At 37.1% G+C, this 24,735-nt stretch overlaps 1 protein-coding gene across 7 annotated transcripts in view; it reads left to right on the top strand.

Moving 5' to 3' along the window:
* The window catches only part of LOC145675713 (nuclear hormone receptor E75-like), a 228,627-nt gene extending 204,135 nt beyond the window's left edge, over positions 1 to 24,492 (top strand). For 5 of the 7 annotated variants that reach the window (XM_081746328.1, XM_081746329.1, XM_081746333.1 and 2 more), the window contains exons 3-7: positions 4,504 to 4,648; positions 14,379 to 14,617; positions 17,638 to 17,856; positions 18,885 to 19,059; positions 20,254 to 24,492. In XM_081746328.1, the coding sequence (XP_081602454.1) occupies positions 4,504 to 4,648; positions 14,379 to 14,617; positions 17,638 to 17,856; positions 18,885 to 19,059; positions 20,254 to 21,983 (2,508 nt within the window). In that variant the 3' untranslated portion in view covers positions 21,984 to 24,492. Of the gene's footprint in view, positions 1 to 4,503; positions 4,649 to 9,467; positions 9,642 to 10,968; positions 11,372 to 14,378; positions 14,618 to 17,637; positions 17,857 to 18,884; positions 19,060 to 20,253 lie in introns of those variants that run through there. The other 2 variants (XM_081746335.1, XM_081746334.1) reach the window with 2 other exon arrangements.
* The last annotated feature ends 243 nt before the right edge of the window (positions 24,493 to 24,735 follow it).

Below are 24,735 nucleotides of genomic sequence, written 5' to 3'. Positions count from 1 at the left end.
TGAACTATATTTCCTGTATTTTTTTCAAAATATAGCATTATTGTGCTGTGTTATTTGTTGTATTAAATAACGCATATGGTCCTCTTTTTGAACCAAAAAAAGAAAAAAAGAAAAGAAAATGCTTTTATACAGCTTTGTCCTATAATATCTGAAGCTGGGTGCGCGCTGTGACAAAAGGCGGTCATGTTTGTGGGTCGCCGAGAGGAGAAAAGAAAAGAAAAGGTGAGGTGAACGAACTCTGCTGACCTGCTCACTGCGGAGCTACTAGTTCATGCGAGGGAGGCGATTACGTCACACAACACAGAACGGAAAAGTGAAGTTTTCCCCGCTTCTACGAGAGTAGGCTGCGACTGGCCATGATGCTTAGAGAATTCATACTGAGCTTTTTTACATTCCTACGTAAACGAGAGAGAATGTTATAGCTTTTAAATTTAAAATTCTAATGGTGTACATTATATTTACAATTATTGCAATTTAGTTGGTTATTACGATTAAATCAGTGAAAACTGGCGAATATCCTTAACGTGCGTGCTACGATTAATTATGTATTCACGAAAAGGTGAATAAATTATTAAAGAAATATCGCACCTCCAAAATTAAGATCATCGTAACTCTTAAAATATCAAGCCACAAAAAAATATCTAAAGAAACTTAATTATCTTTTCGGTTTTGGGAATCGTAACGTCATTTCAATCTGTATAATAGTAATTATTTAATTATATTTTTAAATACGTACAGATTACGAGGATGCATTTCGGAGTTGGTTCGCAGGGCTCAAAGATTTCATACTTTCCCCACCATTCAGGAAATGGAACGTTGCTATTGACTTGCACAAAATTATTGTTAGTATACTTGATTTATATGTTTAAAATTTCCGCGTCCTTCTTGGTTTATTGGCTAGAGTAGGCGTCTTTGATGCACAAGGTCCTGGCTCCGATTCTCGGTGAGAGAACGGAAATTCAATCAAAAATTTTCAATTTATAGACCAGTCATAGGACTTTTTTTTTTTTTTTTAAATGAAATTGCAGATAAAATTGTCAAAATTAGTCATTCTTGTTGTACGGTTCTACACAATGTAGTCAGTTTCAGGTATAACAGAAAAAAAGCATTATTATATTTCCTATATGTAATGAAATTACTTTAAATCCAGGTTTCTCACATATAAGAGACGACAGTCCTGAACAGTTTTGTCTGTCGGTGTAATGTTATTGTTACCAGCAGATCGTAAAATCAGGAGTTCAGAAATTACTAGAATCCCGCTAGGTAAAATCTGCCATAAACCCCATAATTCTGCTGAGAGATGCTTTTTTAAATTCGTTTTATTAATTAGAACTGATAGTCATTGACAGTAACTAAATCTATATTGTGTGTTATGATAATTAAGTTAATTGTACATGACTGATAATTTCAAAAACTGAAATGAATTCTTTTATTTGACATCTCATGTAGGCTGAAGGAGACAGACTAATGCAGGGCGCAAAATTTCAAAGTCAGATGCTTTCGCCAATCCAAAAATAATGCTCGCCAGTATCTCTGGCGTACAAATTATGAAAGGTCCCCCCTCTCACTCAGTAACAATAATTTTTATGCGAAACAGATACTGCGCAGCCCTGTGAGTTTAGGCAGAAACCATTTCTAATGAACACTGGTCGTCAGAAGTAAATTTCTAGTCGCCAATGGCGACCGGAAATTTTATTCCCTGGACTAATGAAATAGGTGGAATGGAAATGTGAGATCGGGGGGGGGGAAACCGGCACGATGTTGTTGTTCTCTGCAATCATGACTAGGATCGAACGACAAACTCCTTGCTCCAGAGATAAGCGCAATAACCACTGAGTCACCACGTCCCCTATGTAATAATTTTAAGGCAGACACGCTAATCCCGTGGTAGGTTGCTTGCCTTTGATATGTGCGGTTTCTAGTTCGTTTCCGAATCTAGTGGCGGAGATTTGTACATAAGTAAACTTTTAGATGGAAAATTTTCCCTCTAGATAGCACAACACACAGACTCTAGTAGGAAACCTAAATTGGAAACCTTATTTTTGATAAAGAAAGAAGAAGATGGGGCCATGGTGGCTTAGTGGTGCGTAATTTTCCGGACAACATAGTGTTCATGGGGTTTTCTCGGGGTACTCCCCGTTTCCTCCTATATTTTCATTCCACCAATTCTTCCATTATCATTTATTTGCCTTAATCATCCGTCTCCCTTAGCCTAAAGATGATAAACGTGGGACGTTAAATTGAAAGATTTCACATAAGAGCTGATTACATGCACATATTCGGGAGTATTTAGTTTTTTTCTTTCTCACTAACAAATGAACGTGTGTTTTTTGTGAATCGGACTGCAACGAGGGGAAATTGATTTTTTTTTCGCTTTTTTTTCTCTCTCTAAAAACCTAATATATTTATTATACAAAGGAAAGGTCTCATGTGGTTCCGGATTTCTTGACTTCATCCAGCGTTCGCTTAGCTTGTTGTTTGGTATGCCTCAAGGGACATCGTCTTGTGTAACGATTGTAATAATCCTGCAGGGTTGCCACTGACACCCTATTTCTCTTTTCCATTCCAATGAAAGGAAAGAAAAAATAAATAATAAATCCCTGTTTTTTTCTTTCTTATGTATATAAATATATATATATCTAGGTTAAAATTAGAAAGTTGCAACCGTGCTAACGTAATTATAATGGAAAGGAACATACTTAGGTAACTAGACGTAATGCAATGTTTTGTAGCCTTTCAAAATAAACAACAAGGGGAGGGGGTAAGGAGAAAGTTTTTTTTTCTGTTACTCTGCGGGTTTGTATTTTCTCCGTGACATAAACAATTTAGCTATCACATCCCTTATGTGTATTCATTTTTGCTGTAAGAAAGTACACATTGCTCATTAGTAACCGCAGAGGAGGTACTTTATATTTTGTGAACGAACTTTCAGATAACTTCTAACGTTCAAATTGTGCCGAAAGTAAAGTGCTGTCACCACCCTTTTCACTTGGTTGTCTAAGTTGCCTGCGTAACTTTGAAACCATCTGTCGTCATTTCGCCCATTTCTTTCTTATGTATAGTACTTGAGAAAACGTAAGTGCCAACTTAACTTTTACTGTGACGAACTTATGCAATCAACATGATTCCTCAGATAAGGTATCAAAACATTTAGCTGGCCAATTTAACATGGGATTTACTCTATCTACATATAGTTTTCCAGTACAACAAATCTGTTCTAAGTGGCTAACTTACAAAGAAATAAAATTGTAGGACCGTTTGCCTTGTTTCAAAAAAATACGACCAGCTTAAGCTAATGGCAACCTTGCTAAAGTAGTTAACTCCGTGTGTTTTACTGTATTTAACAAAATAATAAGTATACAGTAAGGTATGTAAATTTGACCATTTCTGTAACTTTGACCACTTACTGAAGTTCTTGTGTGGAAATAATACAGTGTACTTTTACGACTTAAATTGGAATTTTCTTAGAAACTGAAGATAGCCCTAGATGAATTTCATTGTATTGATTATATATATATATATATATATATATATATATATATATATATATATATATATATATATATATATATATATATATATATATATATATATAATATGTTTACTGTTGAATAGTTCATTCTAAAAGCATATGACCGTCTCTTTCTCCAACTTGTCTGCTTGTTTAGCCATATTTAGTATTAAACCATATTAAGACCTAGATACGACCATGGGCTACCATTACTTTGAGGAATTTACTTTGTTTGAAAATTAGGCAGAGATGTGTTCATAATAATAGTTCATGATTCAGTATTTTGAGGAGAAATATACATACATGAGTAAGAGCGAGTAATTTTTAGCATTGGAAATGGGAAGGATTTTTTTTAAGTTGGCCAGGTCCTATATATTTAAAAGATACTATCTCGGCATTCCGCTGGTGGGACTGAAAATCCCAAGGAGAAAACAGTAGAAATGGTCGTGGATTTGATTTGGGAATCTTTGGTCTGTGCTAGGAATCTTTGTGATAGTAAAACCATAATTAATGAACTGACTTGATCTATGGTAAAACATACTTTTAAAGATGTATCTGTTAAAAAAAAAAAAAAGGAAAGAAAAAATAGCGCACACACACACACTTGTTGCTATTGGAGAGTTGTTATGCAAAAGAGTGTTATCTGGCAACGCTGTCGCAGTGTGTTGTCTTCCTGGGGTTGGGAATGTGGGTCAGCTGTGCAGTAAGTAGATAAACCGCCGCCGCTGCTACAGCAATGATGAAATCGGACCAAAGCTAAAACTTCTCGCTCTTACTTTCACATGAACTGGCCTCTCACATGAACGCTTGGGGTGAACGACCGCAATGTAGGTTGCCCTCCGCTGAGTGAGCTCACAGACTGTGTTTGAGTGCGTTGGGTACTGGTCGTGTTGTGTTAAGACTGGGCGAATGGTGATCTGTGCTAATAGTGTTCTGTGCTGTGCTCCTTTGATATGTGTTGTGGCTCTACATTGTTTGGTTTATCTTCTCAGGGATTCTTTCGACGCAGCATTCAACAGAAAATCCAGTATCGGCCTTGTACGAAAAACCAACAGTGCTCTATTTTAAGGATTAATCGCAACCGCTGCCAGTACTGTCGTCTTAAAAAGTGCATTGCAGTTGGAATGAGCAGGGATGGTGAGTTTAATCATTTTTTTAAAAATCTTCATTATCTAAAATTAATTAATTATAAACATTAAGCATCCTGATTTGTTTTAATACTATGGTACGATATTGACGATAGTTTAGTTTTACTGTTTGTAGTGACTAATGTATCATTAAGTAGTTGGTATTCAATCTGGGGTACGCGTACCTTCAGGGGTACGCACAATTTTATATAATATAATACGTTGTATTATAATATTTATTTAATGCCAACTCTAAAAACGTAGCTCTTATCAAATTTCATAGCGTGATTCCCCTGTTTGTAGTTAAAAATGGGTTGTTTTATTAAATAAATAATGAATGCGATAAATTATTTTTGATACATGTATCCAACACTTGGGTTAAGGATAGCTTTAATCTGGGTGTTACACGCTTGAATTGAAAAATGTCATTAGATGTACGCGATTCCAGTACTTCAAATTATACGTCGTATGATTTTTTTTTTTTTAAAGTTGCATTATATGTAGGGTATTAGATATATTACAAATGACTGAGGTCTGCATATTACGTAACAAGCTTGCTAAATAATAATAATAATAATGCAGTTTCGTTCAGTTTTATTATTTCGGAAATACAAGCACTTGTCTACAAACAAACAAAAAAAGTAAATGTCATATTTGGAAGTATATTAATACACTTTTCATTCAATACGTATTTCAGTAAAATTATATATTAAAAAAAAATACTAAAAATATTTGATATTTCATTTCCTTTCCTTGCTAAAAAAAAGGGGGGAGAGAAAAAGAAAATGGAGTATTCAGAGCAGTACGGCGCCAGCGTTAACTTCTTGGGAAGCCAACAGGAGAGCAAGAAGAAATTTTCGGGGGGGGGATTCATGTATTATTGTGTATACCATAATAATTTTATGTTTCTTGACCTACCTTACAACACACATCTTGGGGGGGGGGGCAGACGATGCCACCAGTGGTATTTTCCCCCTGTCCTCCACCTGCGTCATCACTGATTCACAAATTCCGTGTTTGAGTTTATTTTGGTTTAAAGTTTATTAGTATTGAAATTTAAGAAGAGCTATATATTTTTTTAAAATCACTAATTATATAATAGAATAATAAATACATTATTATTTCATTTAGAAAGTGAGAGGTTATTTTGCAGATAAAACATGGTAAGAATTTGTCCTAGATTCAAAAGGTAATTTATATGCTATACAGTCTTTTGTTATGTAAATAACCTAATTCTTGCAATAGCAAAAACATCCATTGCGTAGTCGTAGAGAAAACAGATCTTTCAAATCTAAAAAGTATTATGTTTCAGCTTTTAAATTTATACTAAAGCATAATGTTCTTATTTATTTAGAATATTCTAAAAGTAGTAAATTTGAAAAATATTTAATAATAATAATAATAATAATAATAATAATAATAATAATAATAATAATAATAATAATAATAATAATAACAATAATAATAATAAAATGTAAGCTTTCGCATTAACCAGAGGGATACCTGACAATGCATGTAGAATTGTCAAACTCATACCCCTGTGTAGCCTGCAACCCAACTAACTTAAGTGCATTGTTGAGTAGTATCAATTCAGGATATATTCTGCAAAATTCTCTTTTGGATATAATAGAATCAGTTGCATATTGACTGTTTAAGTCAAGGGGGGCTTTTATTTGATTCCCCAGTATATGAATTTCAATTTCATCAAGCTGGGATGAGTCTGATAGTAAGTGATTCCCCATTATCAGTTTTTGTTTTAGTCAACACTCTATTAATAAGAAACTGCTTTCAAAGTTTTCTTAATATTCTTCTGTGATAACATTCAAACTCATAAAATAAAAATAAATTCAGATTATTGACGTTGGAATGTCCCATATTATTTACTTACTTCAGACTTTTAAAAAGTAATAGGAAAGAAGTGTGTAAGAATCTTAGTCAGTCAACTTCGCTTATGATTAAGCTTTTCATGTATTTATCCACGGAAAATGTTATTTTTAAGAAATTAGACAATAGAAAGGTAATGCTTTTAATAATGTTTATCATACATACCTGCAAAACAATTCGAGACTTCTTAGATATCTTGAGCTAGCAGTGTATTAGGTCCGCTAATAACAAAACAAAAATTATGGGCAAACTACGGTTCGCAGGCCCTTCAAATGTTCCACCCGCCCTGTAATATGATTTATAGAAAAAAAAATTGTTTAAAAAAATGCAAGCAAATTAAAAGAATATGGTTACTTCGAAAGAGTTGTATTAGAAACAGATTGACAAATGAGTATTTGACTTCGTCTGAGAATCAGTGCATCCCAGTTCGAATCAGATTGAGAAATTTTAATCATTAATAGAGTTGGTATTACAAGACTTTTGTAAATGTAACATAGTTGATTGTAGTAAAATTATTTTGGCCCACTTATTTTTTTTTTTTCATTTTTGGGGGTCCCTCTTAAAAATGTTTGTCCATCACTGTTCTAAACCAAAGAAATTGCCATACTGGCCAACTTAACAAAACATAGCTTTAAATGTTGTAAATACATAATACAGGGATCTTTCCTTACTTGAGTGTTGTGGCTGGAGTTCTATCCCGCATACTTAGTGAGGCCATTAACCCAATAGAGATGGGGTAGGTCTACCAGTTTCATTTTCTTGTAATTCAAAGAATAAGAAGGAAAATTGGATATCACCGAACTAGAATGAAGGACTACTTTAGACTTCAGAAGGTGATACTAGTGTACAAGAACTGAACAATTTTGACATCATTACATACGTCACTTAACTCTGGTATAAAAGTGCCCAGATTTCTTATAATGTCAAAAGTCGAATTATTGACAGAAGGGAAGGCTCATAGAGAACACTAGTGGCTAAATGGAAAATAGTTCTTGTGTTTGGTGGTCCTGCGTTCAGTTCCCCGTATCAATTGGTCTTCACTCTCCTGTAAGTTTATGTAGATTGAAACTTATAACGAAAGCAAGCTTTAGAATATCTTAACTTGAATTAAACCTTTAACATTCCATGGCTATGACTTTCAGGGTAAATGAGACATGATTAATGAAGATAATTTGTAAAATGAGAATGCTGGAGGAAGAGAGAACTCCAAGAAAATCCATAAACTTATATGGCATGTAATCAAACCAGAGACCCTTCGTACTATAGGAGAGCACACTATCACTGACTGAAGAATGATAGAATAGTGCTGGATGAAATATTCCCATAGCGTTGTCTTTTGTGACTTTATTGTTGTTCGCTTATAATGCAAGGAATCACTGATTCGGTCGCAGGACAGGGGGGCAAGATGGCTCAGTGGTAGAGCGCTGGTACGTGGAGTTCTTGGTTTGATCCCCGGATAAGTAAGTTAGTTTGCTGGAGAACATCGTACTCATGGGTTTTCTCGGGGTACTTCCGTTTCCTCCCACTTTCTCATTCCACCAATTTACTTGCATTAATCATCGCCTACCTTAGCCAAAATGACATAATCGTGGGACGCCAAACTCAAGAGATTTCAGTTCATTTTGATCGCAGGACATGCAAACGTACGTTGCATAACATCATGTACATGGGTTCTCTCGGGATTCTCCCACTGTCTTCATACTTGCAATTACAATCAGTATTATTTAGCCTGAAAAAAAAATCAAGGAACGTTAAATTCAAAGAGTTTTTTGTATTTATTTACTTATTCTCCAGTTTGTTTGCTGATGTTTATGCGTAATGATTTATCTACAAATTTCTCTGATACACCGGTACATTTTATTTTCAAAATTGATCTGGGAGTTCAGCTATTACTTATTTCAGTAAAAACGCTTTCCGTAGACAGTGAGTCATAAAAAAAATAGATGAATCATCTTTTGTGTGATGAATCGCAGTGACTAATGAACACGACTGATGCCTCCCAGCCTTCCCCTAACTCCTTCGTGCTCCAGATTTATCACAAAAGTATTTATGGTGTACGTGTGATTGTAGCTATAGTTATGTTTCATCTGGTGTACGCTGTATATTTATATAAAAGAGGGCTTAGTGGTTCAGGTTCGATCCTAGGTCGTAGGAGTTAGTAATGGGTAACATTGTGTTTGAGAGTTATCTCAGCGTTCTTCTATTCCTCTCACAATCTTATGCCACAGTTGCATATTCATTAATCGCCCGTATTCTTGAGCTTACAGAGCATAAACGTGGAATGTTAACTACAGATTTGATAACATTTTCTTATATACCAGCTTAACTGAAAGGAAAACTCTGTGAAACTATGCCTGTTTAGATTTGTGTAAGTTGGCCACACTCATTTTCTGTTGAACCAAAGGCGGCCAACGTAAATTGTACTGGATAAGAAAATTAAATCCGAACGGGTGTGGGTGAATGATTGCCGATTCGAAATCGGGATATACGGGTTTGAATCCCGTTGCCGTATTTTTCTCCCCTCGGCTCTACCAACTCAATATTGGGTTTTCTTTAAATGTTTGCCAGTTTCTTTCTAGAACACCTGTATCTGAAATTTAGATAATGATTTTTTTTTAAATCCATAGAATCGCACTTCAGCTGTTTGCGCATGCGCAGAAGACATCATTAGGGATAACTGGATCTATTGTTGTCCCCTTGTGTGGGTTCCAACAAGGAAGTGTGAGGAAAGCGCAGGGACCGCACTGATAATCTTCCAGCCGAATTTGGACCGTTGTTTCATTTTTCCGTTTTACCGAAGTTTAAAAGGTCATGCGGCGTGACGTATGCCCCAGTTGGGTTTGTGTACGGTCACGTGACTGCTAAATAAGAAAGAAAGTCCCGCTACTTGCCCTGCTGGTCGAGCTGCAGAGCTTGCATTCCGCGCCGCAGAGTAGTTTCTTGTAATCTGCCGACCGCGCAGGATGCTGATGACGCACGATTTACGAGGTGTGTGTGCTGCAGCAGTACAGTGTCACCCTCTAGCGATGGTTTTACACACTATGTGGAGCCGTGTGGATTTCGCTACGGAGGATGGATTGTTGAATGTTTTCACCGGAGTTGCGTAATAGTTGAGAAACGTAGGTAATCATTACAGCATGCGTTAACAGTGCTATTAGTACATCCATTAAAATATGTTGTATGTGGTTACAGAATCAATTAACTAATAAAAATGTTTAATCTTTTTTGGTTAACGTGGTAATAAATGTTTGGCCAAAAGCGTACTTTCGCATATTAAAATTTATTTACCTCCGTTTTCTTTTGTTTACAATTTTCTAATACAATATGTATTAGTATTTGCATTTAAGAAGCCAAGATTGATGTCGGGCTTTTAAAAGGTAGATACAGTTGATGTGAACAGATTTAATTTCACGCACAATAGTTTGTCCACTTTTCTTTTTTTGTGCAAGTTTATAGGAGACGTCGACCGACGTATATTTTAAGTGGGATCCTTATCATATGTAACCCGCCACTCCTGAAGCCCAAGCTTGTAGCTGGCATGACAATATAGGAAGGGCGTAGGCCTAGTATAGTATTATTATAGGGAAGGTACCGGTATACCAAAATCTGGTAGCATAACGGGTCTAGGGTTTGTGTTCTTTCTTGTCAGTCAGGAAAATAAGTGTTCATATCCGCTGGATTTAACATTTCTCTTTATTTTGTGTGTGTATTCCCTTAATATCACCAGGCGAATGTCAGCATGGTACCTTTTCTTTAAAAAAAATATTTGGCCTTAATTCGACCATGTATGTGCAGTCATGTAGATGTGACTCTGTAAACTTTGCCATTAGCTGGAGGATCAACAATTGTCCAACTTAAACAAGTTATGCTATTTAAAAACGATTATAGCCTATATGCATATTAATTTGCAAACGCAATAACAGTTCTTTTTATTTATTTATTTATTTATTTATTTTTACGACAAAATAGCCCATCTTGTTATTCTTATTATTGTTTTACTGTGTTATCGATTCGTGGAAGTTAGATTGTGCTGAGATGAATAGTTCAGAAGGTGAAGAAATTAAACGTGGCTTTTGCGTGGCACTTACAAACAGGTATTGTTTCATTTTATGAGTGGAGAAAAACAAGGCTTATAAACGGGTGACATTTCAGTCTGTTTAATAAGCATCGATAAAAAAAGTTCTTTTTTTTTATGTGTGTTTAGTTTCTGATAAGCGAGATGAAGAAAGAAAAAAAAAAGTAGTGATACCAAGAACTTCAAGGTTGGGGATACGTTTTTACGCTCTCTGTGTGGCCACCTCGAGCACACGCAGCATTGCTAAGCGACCATGGAGCCCCTGACAGCGCATACAGTGCGCCTACTGGGCGTTGTGAAGGTCACTGTGGGGGAAGTAGGTCGAGATGGCGAACGCTGTTGAAAGCAAGTTCAAGGGCGGCATGAGGGGGGGAGAAGAGAACCGTGGAAGGGCAAACCGTGTGGCAGGAGGCAAGATGTGAGTGGTTGCCAGTAGTGGGGAATGCAACCCAGAGAGTACACGTGCGTTACGGTGTGGCGGAGAAAAAACTGTTCTATATTGCACTACAATAGTTATCCTAGTAATTGCCATAAGAAAAGTCAGTGTTGTGAATTTGTGCTCCAGGTGTGTTCCCGTTGATCAGTGAGGTGATGTGTTTTTTGAACATGTGTGTGTGTCAGTGAGTGATCTCAATATAATAATAATAATAAAAAAGAAAGTGATAACCAAATTAAAACATACCAAAAATATTATTAATCAAAGTTAAACCATGGATGACAAACGGAGCATATTAAAACGGATTTTAAAAGGCGAAGTTGACTATCATAATGCACGTATGTATCTTTAATATTATTTGTGTGTGTGTGTTTCATGTTTTTTTATTAGAATCATTTTACGCCCATTATTGTGTCTTCAGTGTGATGGTTATGTGTATCAGTTCATTCACATTTTCAGGAAGTGTGTATGTGTGTGTGTGTGTGTGCGTGTATTCTCTTTGGTGCCGATACGCCTTCTCAGTTTAGTGCTGAATTACATTTATAGTGTTCAGTAGTTAGTGCAGTCTCTTTTGTATTAGAATAGTTCGTAACGTTTTCTTTGGATTTTGTGTTTTAATTTTTGGCCTCTTTCATAGGCGTCAATATAAAGTATTGCGGTGGTAGAATATTTTTTTTTCTTTTGTAGAGCTCCAAGTGGTAGGAAATAGCGAATGGCGGCTCTTAGGGGATGTCACATTAGTTTGTTTTTTTTTTTAAGTTAAAGAAGCTAGAGACGTGACTCCTTTCAAAAAGAGTCCCGAAGGATACGGCCCGCCAGACGGTGTTTTATTTGATAACGAGTAGTCCGCGCCGCTGTTTGTTTCTGGCGCTCTGAACTGAAGTTCTTATCCAAGTAGATCCCCACTGTATTGTGCCGGCTAGAGTCATTGAACGCTGAGAAATGTGATGTTGAGCTTTCATGTTCCCTTGTCAGATATCTCGATGAATGCTACAGACAAACGCAGGCCAAGCTACTCGTTAAACGGTACAGTAAACTAAACCACCAAAATATTAGAAACTGATTATTTCGGACTCCTTCCCGCGGGAGGAGATTTTCAACACGCGGAGTGGTAAAGGGAATATTACGGAAATACTGGTAACTCAGGTTGAGCACGATCGGATATATACTCCTATATCGGGGGATTTATTCCCGGACCACCTCCTGAAATTACCGCTTTAGAGACATATGTTGCATGAGAGGTGTAGCTTTAAAATGTCGACTTTATTATGAAAGCAGATGAATCATTCCGAATGGTCCGTCAACATTAATGAGTACCTAGATATTAGAAAAAGTTATGTTTCCTTTCTTTGATCAATCATATCCGTACAACAACAATGATCTTATTCAAAAAGGTGTTTGGGTACAAAGAGTAGTTAATGAAGCGTCTGACATATAGGTTAACATCTCACAACCGGTTCGTATTATTTCATCGATCGATGGAACTCGGGTAATGCCACGCATGTTCAGAAGCAGATGACGCACAAAACATAAAAATAAACCTTTCCCTTACTTTCCTCAGGAAGCTTAAAGTGCTTTGATAGAAGTATGATTCTTTCCATAATAAAAAAAAAAGTGAAAGTTCGATTTGAAACTGAGTTTTGCAACAGGTGGCATTCTACAGTTCGTGCCCCCAGACATGCAATAAATTATTTTTTCTTCCATGCTGTTCAAGTCAGTCTGAATATCAGATTGTATTCGACATAAAAATCGAACCCTTTTCTCTCTCTGCTCGTGAAACGGATTTTTAGCTAGAGAAGTGTTATTATTTGATCTTTTAATCGCCTATTTGGCTAACAGTTAAGCAATGGCGTTCGTTTTTCTTCTTTCAAACAGGAGAACCAACCGACACACAAGAAAGAAAGAAAAAGAAAAAAGCTGATGGTAGCACGTGTTCAGCATCGTCCACCTGGGGAAAAGTGGAAAGGGAGGCGAGATGTTCCGCCATCGCTTACCGATGTCCCTAACCATTTACAAAGAAGGGGGGAAAAATCAGATACCTGATCTGATAAATGACGTGTATACGTTATTTTAAAAGCATATAAGCCTACTCGCAAAAGAACCTGCAAGAAGTTCCATTAGCTCTTGTAAGAGTCTGCTCATATTCGACTTAATGTCTGACATACGAAGGCCGTGAGATACCGTGCGCTTACCGTACATCATGGTAATATTCTTTGCCATGACATACCAGTATTTATTCTATCCATTAATTATTATTTATCCTCCAGTTTAAGATTTCGAGAGCATTTTTTCTTACTAGTATTGAATTAAGTGTTGGTGACTTTTGGTCTTGATAGCCTGGAGAATTCATTACACATTATCTAATGAATATCGCTGTTGCCGAGACTTACTACATTATCACTTTCGCTTTTCCCCTTATGTACTTGTTGAACAATCTTGTAGTTGAAATATTCATTTTTTCATTAATAAAAATCAATGTAAATAGCTTATATTGAGATTAATTGTCCTTTAGGCTATTATATCGAACAATTTTTGTGTTGTTTTTGTGATACTACAGTTTACAGTGACTGGAAGTATCAATTTCGTGTTTAATTATACTTGAAGAATTTGCTAATTTCAGAACTATTTTTTTAAAAAAATAAACAGGGCATAGTAATTATAGAACAAGTAGGAAATTTTGTATTTTTTTCTTTTTTCTTTTTGACTTGAAGAGTCATTCTTGATTTAAAACTAGAAACCCACTTTAAAAAAAAAAAAAAGAAAAGAAAAGAAAAAAGCAGGTGCTGAGTATAGAAATACCCAAGTACAGAAACTTTTGCGGAGAACAATAATTTATTGTATTGGCCCGTACCATTGTCATAACACTTCGAGATACAGAAAGTCAATTAGATTCTGGGAAAACGGTAGTAATTTGAAATTTTACCATGTACCATATTCTTATAATTTGGGAAGCATTTTACTTTCCACAAGACCTCAGGAATCAAAATGAGAAATCGGTATCGCTTTAAGTAGCCTACAACATGATGAAATATCGTAAAAGCCAGGTTGCTGTAAGGTCACGAATTTAAGCTGCACCTTAACGTTTCACAGTTGGTTTCCGTATATTAAAAAAAAAAAAAAAAAAAAAAAAAAAAAGTGCGCCTTATTTCAGTCCCATACTTTTGTAATAGGATAATGGTCCTCAAGAATGTGATAACAGACATTCCAATATGCTTTTAAAAATAAAAATCCTGAAAATATTCTAGCCTTTCTTAAGTTTTAAATATTTACACTAAATGAATGTCAATGCTACACAGTTTAAAATACGCATAACTGACCAGAATTTTTGATTTGTTCTCGTTTCAGCGGTGCGTTTTGGTCGAGTCCCTAAGCGAGAGAAGGCCCGAATATTGGCAGCGATGCAACAGAGTTCTTGCTCCAAATCGCAAGAGAAAGCGCTAGCAGAGCTTGAAGATGACCAGAGGCTGGCCAACACAGTGGTCCGTGCACATTTGGAGACCTGCGACTTCACAAGGGCAAAGGTCGAGCCTATGTTGGCAATGGCCAGGGAAATGCCCAGCTACACCACGACGCCGCAGACTCTGGTAAGTACAATTGCTTTTGTGTCCGTTTCTTGTTTTGTGAGTATCTTTTCCATAGGCATTGGAACAGGGGATTTGGACACAAAGAAAGCAAGACAGGATTGCATTTGCTCTTCGTACGGTGAGTCTAAAACACGACTGAGTCCCCTATTCCAATGTCTAAGAAACACGTTTAGCAGTGTAGGATTCTCGTTTCTCTGCGAGTGCACAGCAGTTCAAGAGTATAAAAAACTGGTCTATATAGTTGATGTCCAAAAGCATATGAACTTGTTGGTTTCTCATGGACTGTAGTGTGCCTCTGAAGTAAGCCTGAATTCAACACTATTGTAAGATTATGTGTGTTATAGATTTGGTTGGGAGTGGTAATGGGATTTGCATATACAAGTCGATCACAATTGTTGCAGAATAATGTGTTTCATATTCGTTCAAATTCAAAAATCCACTCAACACATTCGGACCGCTTGGATACCAAGTGGCCTAACTCCAACAGTGAAAATAATTACGTCTTCTTTGTAATCCGGCGTAGCGTAACCTCCATTCCAGTGGCATCTAAGGTGTACAAAACAAAATGGCTGCATGTGAAGAAATATATCTGCCCTCTGCTTGTTTCTCTCTCTCAGAAATTAAAATTGGCGTAGTCAGTTGCGTAGATTAAAAAAAAAAAAAAAAAAAAGAAAAGAGCGAATGTTCTTTACTCCGAAATAAACGTATTTTATGTAATATTGAATGTTCAAGTCAGAGGTTTTAGTGACATAGGCCTATTGTTCATCTATTAAGAATGAAAGGCGCGAAAACACTGAAAATTTTACTAATTCTTGAACTTTTCAAAGTGTTATAAATAAAGCATCAGTATACTATTAATTTTATTAACACCTACGAAGTACTGTGAGCGGTAGAAAATTCAGACATTTTTATACATGGGAATATAAGAGTCCTTTACCGAAATAAAGCATTTAGTTTCTGTAATGTATTTTTGGCTTTGCATTTTTTACGTCCTGCGATTGTCCTGAATGAGCTAAAGGAGACGATGATGATGAGAAATGAACGAAATGGTGGAATGAAGAAAGTGGCAGGAAACGGGAGACCTCCCCGAGAAAACCCATACACACGGTGTTTATCCACTACAAAGTTCACTTGGCGCAAGCTGGGATCGAACCAGGGACCCGACGCACCAGAGGTGAACGCTCTACCACTGAGCCACCGCGGCTCCCCTTTTGGATTTGTGTCGGGCCGAGGCGGATGTTCGGATGATGGATTGAAATACGGATTGTAGCCGTTAACTATCCGAAATCCCTTCTAACGTCCGTCATTGATGTGGTACTTGAAAAATTATCCAAGCTTGGAATGTGGTACTTGGAAAATGAATATTTCTTATTATAGAGTGAGATATAACTGTAGTAATGTCCATGCAGCAGTGTAGCTCATTCTGAGGAAACAAGATTAATTAAAAATCAGAAACAGGCATAATGCGTGCAGTCGTTATTCAGGAAGTTCCTGCATGGAAAATAATAATATAGGAGAAATTGGGTTCGTGTTACATTTTGTATTAAAATATCGAACAAATACGGAACAGAATTGTCACGATTCCAGCCATTATAACGTATCGTGTATACAAATGACTGTCAATTTTTATTTTTCAATTCGTTCAGCTCATTTGAAGTCCAAGGTGAAAGCTATAATGAATTTTTACTTCCTTCTCGTTAATGGACGCATTTTACGATTGGGCCTTATTGGAATAAACCATCTCTTTGTATCGTGGTTTGCATATATAACTGTCGAAAACGAATAATTGTTTATAGTTACATGGGAAGGAAACGCGGGGCCGGGGAACAATCGTTACGAAAATAAATGCTCATGAAACGCTGGGGATAGCGACTGTGCCTTCCTGGTCGTTCAGTGAGTGCATCGCGACCTTGTCCGTAACGGGGTAGAGGCGGAAATATTCAAGGCTGGACTTCTATCGGTCCCAAGGTTAAAACTGCCAGAGTTCTGCGCCATCGTTGCAAGTTACAACGCGGTGGCCTTTTATACAACGCGAGACAAACGATTTTGCCCTCTGGTTGATCCGGAGATTATTTGTTTAAATGACTTGCCTACAAGAAAGGGCGCAGATCCACCACACCAGACAGTGGACGGACGATATTTGCGTCTTGTTTAGTTAGTTACGTATCCTTCCGCTTGTACAGGACAAATTTTGTACGTAGTTGCCACATGCCGGTGTATTGATCGAAACCCTTGCTCTGACCTTGAAAAACCCACGCGCCCGGGACAGGCAAAGGTCAGCTGCTGCCTCGTCTCACCCCTTCACACTCTACCCTTGGGATTCTCGGGAAAAGAGGTGGGGGAGCCGTTTTTACAGGAACTTCTGCTTGCAAGTCAAATGGGTAGAGTTTCCTACGAACAGAATATGCGTCATGTAGCCGTTATTATTTTTAAACAGCGCTGAGGGGATGACGGAATTTCATAGATGGAAGTGAGGAATGAGTAATATAGACGTTGTTGAGGTTAATAATAAGAGTTATAAAAAGCTCAAAGTTACCGTACCAAAAGCTGAATGTCGGCAACCGCGCGTTTGTATTGAACGCGTTCTGGGGAATAAAAAGAGTTAGGGATTACTGTGTTGGAATATTTTAGTTAACACATATCAGACTAGAGGCAGTATCCTAGAATCCTTGTGATCCCGGGTTCGACTTTTAGAAGAGATCTTTGGGAGCTCTTCAAGGATCACTAAAAAAATGAATAAATAAATTTTTACCATTACAAACCAATGAATGAAAGCTTAAATAATTTATTACGAGGGGGTATGCAGCGTTGTGATGGGAACTTAGCTAGTTGAATGATAATAATAATAATAATCACGGAATTTTCAACCAAGGTATTAGAAATTAGCGTTGTGTGGCTGAACCATACTGTTGCTTTTAGTTTTCAAAAATTAAAATACCTGTGAACTTGCATATTGTGACGAGTTGATGGGATTCTTATTATATATATATTAACAGATTATTATTTTTTGTTACTTACAGGCATGTCCACTTAACCCGAACCCACAGCCCTTGATAGGCCATCAGGAGCTCCTTCAGAACTTCTCAAAGAGGTTCTCGCCCGCCATTCGTGGGGTTGTTGAGTTCGCCAAGCGAATCCCAGGATTTGGACTCCTTGCTCAGGACGATCAGGTCACTCTTCTCAAAGCAGGCGTCTTCGAAGTTCTCCTAGTCCGTCTCGCCTGCATGTTTGATTCACAGGTGAGTCTCCAGTTTGTTTATCAGTAATATGAAATTGGTAAATAGTAAGGGAGTATTTTCAAGGTACCATCCCAGTATTTGCCTAGTGAGGATTAATTTGCATGAAATTGAACCTTATTTGGTTGAAAGTATAACAATAATCTCCCATTTTGGTTTGGCTTTAATTTGCCACTTGAACTTTCGTATTTCGTGATGCCCTAATTTGGATGTTACATCTGGTCTGATGCGTTCCAAAATATTTTCTCAGATGTACCAGGTAAATGTTGGAATTGTACTTATGGAACGATGTTCGATTTCATTCATATCTCCAATTTTGTAATTTTGTTACATAATTATCTCCTATGGACTTACTTGGAAACTTAGTAACAAATGTCTGTTTTTCAAACAAATACAAAGCAGTTATTAGCAAGGATGTTATAAAATAGAGGATCTGCCCATATGTATCTTTATCCTAATAACTCATTGATGCCAAAAAAAAAAAAAAAACTGAGCATCGGCACGTCTGATTGGCTACTCTCGTTTCCGCCATGAATGTTGGCTCGAAACATTTCGATCTTATTGGTCGGAGTGGGCAGAGTGGGGGTGGCGAAACTGTGACGTATGGCTACTCAAGATTTTGTTGTATACGCAGATTCTCTATTTTACATTTTTGATTATTACAATGGCGTACACAAGGGTAGTTCCTAGTTTTATTTAACACGCCTTCTAGAAGATAGCATTGGAAAACATTAAGATATACAAACATCACATGAAAAACTATTTGAGCTTGGATTTTCTTAAGATATCTCCCCCCCCCCCCGTAATGAAATTGTGTAAATCACTAGTCCTTTATAAGATTGCAATCCGAAGTTGAATTTTGCGAAAAGAACTACTTTAATTTAATATATAACAAAACTTAAAAGCAATATATATATATATATATATATATATATATATATATATATATATATATATATATATAAAGAAATATGTGTAAACAAATAGCATATATTTTTAAACTAATGATATTTTCTTTGTTTCTTTAACAGACGAACAGCATGATATGTTTGAATGGTCAGGTGCTAAAACGTGAAGCCATACATAACAACTCTAACGCCCGATTTTTGATGGACTCCATGTTTGACTTTGCGGAACGCCTAAATGCTCTGAGGCTTTCGGACGCCGAAATCGGCCTTTTCTGTTCCATCGTCGTCATAGCTGCAGGTGAGTTTCTCTCTTGTTTCCATATTTTAATAAACGTAAGAAAAAATAGGAGGTGGGGTTGCAGTAAGTGAACCCAAATGTTTAATATGCTGCAGAATTTGATGGAGAGAGGCAAGGGCGCCGATTTCACTAATTTTGGGGGGCGCACATGAGCATTCGGATGCCCGGACCCTCAGGATCGGCGCTCTTGGGGGAGGGGAACGACAGAAATGAGTGTTTCAGATTTCTTGATACCTTCATAAGAATACTATAGACTTTAAATGAATGGGAATTTGTAATCTAGAAGTTAAGCAACTTACTTTTATTTACATTGTGACAGTGGCGTTAGTTGAGGGAAGTCACATCCATAAAAATTAATTGCAAGCTAAACATAGACGCTCAAAGGGGAAGGGCTTACGAAAATGTATACGTATTACAGCAAGAAAATTATATTAAATACGAGAAATTCTAGACTTAATATAGCAGCCATGGAGATGCCCCCCCCCCCGTAGAAAATTTTCTTCGGTCGCCCTTGAAGGAAACTTACATAATATTCAAATTCTTTCTTCATGTACAAATGTACATTACATAAGCTTCTCGTACCCCGTGAGAAGAAAATAGGTTCTTTATCGATATGATATCCCTGTATATCCGCCACTATAGCTTTTTTTTTTTTTTTTGTCACTGATTTTGACAGATCTTAAAACGTTGTCACTATTATGTTTTATCTCTTTTTATGTAGTAATTGCTGATGTAAATGGCACCTTAAGTACCATTTTCGTCTTTCAGTCTGGTACACAATGTTAATCCTAAAAGCAATCTGCTGACCTTAAAACATTGGCATATTTTTAGATAATTTGGTACATATTCTGAAGTAAAATTAAGAAAACTGAATACAATTCTACATATTTAGTTAATGAAATTTAAAAATAGTCGAAAAAAAATTACTCAGCATGAACGAAGTTGATTAGAGCGCTGTCTTTCAAATAGGATGCCTTGGTTCGAATCTCGTAAGAGTAACTTTTTATTAACAATTTCCTCTTTGTAACTTACATATGCGTCAATAAAATTATCTAGGTTGCTAAATAAAATTCAAGAGTTTCCGATCGAATTTTTCATTAGACGATAAAACTTTTGTTGTTGTTGTTGTTGTTATTATCGATATGTTGATAATATTGAGGTTACTTATGATTGTGTTTTGTTGTTTACTTGCAGATCGTCCTGGCTTGCGCAATACAGAACTCGTAGAGAAGATGCAGATCAAACTGAAGACTGCGTTACAGATGGTGGTTAGTCAAAGTCACCCCGAGAACCCGAACATCTGCCAGGAGTTGATCAAAAAGATCCCTGACCTGCGAACTCTGAATACCCTTCATTCGGAGAAGCTGTTGGCCTGCAAAATGACCGAACAACAGCAGCAAGAGCAGCAGATGCAGCAGCAGTTGTACAACTCCGTAAACTGGGAGGAAGAGAGCAACAGGAGTCCTGCTTGGTCCGAAGGAGGAAAAGATGATCTTTTGGGAAGTCCGCGCTCTTCGAGCACCATGGATGAAGCTGTGAAGAGTCCTTTGGGATCAGTATCAAGCTCAGAATCAGTGTGTTCTGGTGAGGTGGCTGCTCTCAGTGAATTCAGACCCCATCCCACCCCTCTGTTAGCGGCCACGCTGTCCTGCCCTCGCCGCCGTCACAGAGACAACTCGCATTCAGAAGGTGGTTCTACGTCCGGTGATGAGTGTTCTAGCTTAGGTGACTCTCCAAATAACAAACCATTCCGATTCCGAAAGCTGGACTCGCCTAATGACTCAGGAATCGAATCGGGGACTGAAAAACTGGAGAAACTCAGTGCAAGTGCTCCGACGTCCGTGTGCTCCAGTCCGCGGTCATCACTTGAGGACAAAGTGAAGGACATTGAGGAGGAGAAGCAACATATTGAGGATATGCCTGTTCTAAAACGGGCCCTACAAGCGCCCCCGCTGTGTGATACCAATTCGTTAATGGATGAGGCATACAAGCCACATAAAAAGTTCCGGGCTCTGCGGAAGGATTCGGCTGAGGCAGAACCAATGGTGGTTTCCAATACGCATCCCGAAACTGCCTACACCGCTCAGCTCCCTCAGTTGCACCATCATCTAACTCACCCCAATCCTGTACAACACAACAAACCATCATCATCCCCATCAGAATGCAGCTCGTTGTCTAGCACGCATTCCACATTAGCTAAGTCATTGATGGAGGGTCCTCGAATGACTGCAGAACAAATGAAGAGAACGGACATTATTCATAACTACATCATGCAGGAGGGCTACTCTTCATCCGTAGACCAAATACAGCCATCACAGCCCCTTGCACCCTCTTTCCCTTCATCTACATCCTCATCGACAAATATGCCATCGACGTCAGCGGGGTATGTTGTTCTTCAGCAGTCAAAGAATGTGCTCGTGTGTGGATCCAATTACTACATTCCTCCTCAACAGCAGCAGCAGCCACCTCTACAACAACAGCGGCCCACCGCTGCTGCATGGCCATACTCAGCAGCAAACAGTGTAATCACAACATCCGCTGTGCAAGTGCGTCCTACCTACGTTCAGAGTGTGCCCAGTCAACCTGTACAGCAACAGCAGTCCCCGCAACAGAAGATGGTTGTCGCACAGCCTACAGTCGCTTTCAATCCTCCAGCGGAGGTTGTGGCCCCAGCACCTCCACCAAACAACAGTCAGCTCTACTCAAGGCTGTACTTCGAGCCCCCTCAAGCCTCACAACAGCCAATGCAAACGACCACCAAGAGTCCAGTTCCTGCACAACCCCTCACGTGTCATCAACAGAGTACTCCAGCGGCGTCTCCAAAGATGGTCGAACTTCAAGTGGACATTGCGGACTCTCAGCCCCTGAATCTTTCGAAAAAGACTCCGCCGCCAGCGCCCCATAAGATCCCTTTGGAAGCCTAAAAAAAAAAGTGGCGTTGTTGTGACAAAGAAACAAAGCGACTGCTGTGTGAATAGTACAAAGTCACGATCGTGGCAAAATCATACGAAGGAAAGGAGGGGTCTTTGGACATCCATTACCTGTATGTATGCGTGTGTTTGAGCATGTGTGTGAGTGGGAGAGAGAGAGAGAGAGAGTGGCGTATCAGCATGTGTGGATCATATCCTCAATGAACTAGTGGGCTGAATGAGTCAAGTATATAGTAGCTCAGAGCTACACATTACTACTCAGTGTTGCCATACACTGTGTAGTAACTTTTAGGTCTCAATTTTGTGGCACAATGTCAAAATGAAAAAGGAACTGTGTTACGTGCGTGTATGGCGAGCCACTTTAATTGTATTACAAACCAAATAATTTATTATTTAAAATAATTATATACAATCAATGTGTGTTATTACTGTGTGACAATTTTTTCTTACTTGTCTGTGTATAGGAACAAGAACATTCAATACAAGGTTTAAAAAAAAAAAAGATTCCTTAGCGTCATAGTCACGTATTTGTAGAAGTTGAACAGTGTACAAGTAATTTCATGTTTCACAATTTTTCATACAAATTTAAACAAAAATATAAATATATACATATATTCAAGAGGTGATTCCCCCCATACTCTCAGGGATGAGTGGATGTTTCTGGGATGGTTCTAGGTCTCCTGTATGTGACGGGGGTGGGTTTGTTTGATGGTGACCATAAACAGGAAAGGAGAAAAGGAAGTCAGGGAAAATGGTTACGGTAAAAGGGTAGAATATGGCATTTTTTTTCCAGGGTGGTGACAAGGGATTGAATGAAAAAAAAGAAGTTTTTTGAGCTTTGTACATATTGGACCAAAGGTAGATATTTCAGCTTAAAAAAAAATAAGATAAAAAAGTTTTATATTATTTTTCCCTCTTCTTTTAATGAATATAAAAACGAATTTGGCTTTTTAATGAATAAATAAGTCGTCAGCATTTAAAAAAAAGTACTTTTCCCAGAAAAATCCAATATCCCAGTATATTTGCCAATATTTGAGAAACCAAAAGGATGAAATTCAATCATTGATAATATCTATATTCATATTTACAGTAAAACTTGTTTTTTTTTTTAAAAAAAAAAGTTGGCCACCATTTGATTTCATACAAAAAAAATATCCAAGTTAATGTGTGTGTGTGTGTGGATATATATACACACACACAAAAGAAGTCAACGAAATAATTAATACCGCATAGCACAAGAATGTTGTACAAAAACTTGACGGCCATATTAAGCCGGTGATCATATACAGAATTAACAGGTTAGACCGCCAACTTAACAGGTTTTACTGTATATAGTTATCATTATATAGGCAAAAAAAATAATAATAATAATAACAATAAAACAATATTGTGTCATCGTGCACCGATCCTATATTAAATGTGATAAATATATTTCTTTCTAGGACCGTATGTATTTGTGTAAAAGAATACATATTATTTCTGACGTGTATGTTTCCATTTGTAAAAAAAAAATTACTTATTTTCATTCATATGTCTTTGTTATATAAATATATATATAAAAATGAATAGTGAGGTGTATGGACCTTTGTATAAACCTCAAGTTTTTTGAGGCATAATGAGACTGAGGGAAGATCATGGCATCTGGCCAAAAAAAATAAAATATATATATATAAATAATTATATATCGAAAATACATTAAAATGCCCTTTCAAAAAAGGCATTTTTATTAATTAATATATATACATATATATATGTACCCTCCTGTTATTTTGGAGGATTTTTTTTGTGACAAAATGGCACTGTTAGAAGGCCAGTACCCCCCACCCACCCTTTCACATGGTACCTTTTTACGTGTAGATTATTGTAAAATCTTATTATTAATTATAATGATCGTAAAGATTATTATTAATAAAGGATCTTTTATATATAAACATATGAAAAAATCAGATGGCCATGGCTTCCTATATCTTTTTTTTTCTTTCCTCTGCTCGCTCTGAAGACTTTTTGGTTGTTTTGCACCCTCAAAATACTGACAATGAGACTGTGGTATAGTTGTTACAAAGGAAAAAAAATAAACTTGGTTAATAGCCAATGTATTATTACTATTAAAAAAAATACAGTGGAAACAATGCTATTACTACTACTACTACTATACTATTTGTTTCATCTTTTCTTTGTCTGAAAGGGAGCGAGTTGGGGGCCCAGGGAACCTTTTTTTTTTCAGTATTTCCCTGGCGTTCCCCACCTCTTCTCATATTGTTATGTACAGTAGAAATGTAGATGTTTTTTTTTCTGTTCTTGTAGCAGAAAAAGGAAAGTCACTGCATCCCAGTGAAGTGGGGGGAGGGTAGGTTTCGCTTGTGAACCACTTTCCTCTCCAAAAATACAAAATATAAAAAAATAAATAAATAAAAAGTGTGCTTGTACGTAATTTTGTAAGCTTGGGAGTTTGTTGAGGTCGTCAGAATAAATATGTCTGGTGAAATTTAAAAAATAAAAATAATGTGTTCTTATTTCGAAACTTTCTGCAATACCCTCATATATCTTTATTTGTACAGAGAAACCTGTCCAAGTTTGGCTAGTAACAATCCCAAAGCAAACAGGTTTCACTGTATTTTGGCTGCGGCTTAAACTATATTGAATGATTACGTGTCAGTCATAGTATGTGTGTGTCGCACCATTTGAAAATACAGTAAAACTTGACTAAGTTATTCACTGAAATCGTTCAACTTAGGCAAGGGGCCTA

This window comes from Thermobia domestica, chromosome 18 (genome assembly GCF_964235325.1).
Source record: "Thermobia domestica chromosome 18, izTheDome1.hap1.1, whole genome shotgun sequence".
Taxonomy (NCBI): domain Eukaryota; kingdom Metazoa; phylum Arthropoda; class Insecta; order Zygentoma; family Lepismatidae; genus Thermobia; species Thermobia domestica.
This window is presented reverse-complemented; position numbering and strand designations above follow the sequence as displayed.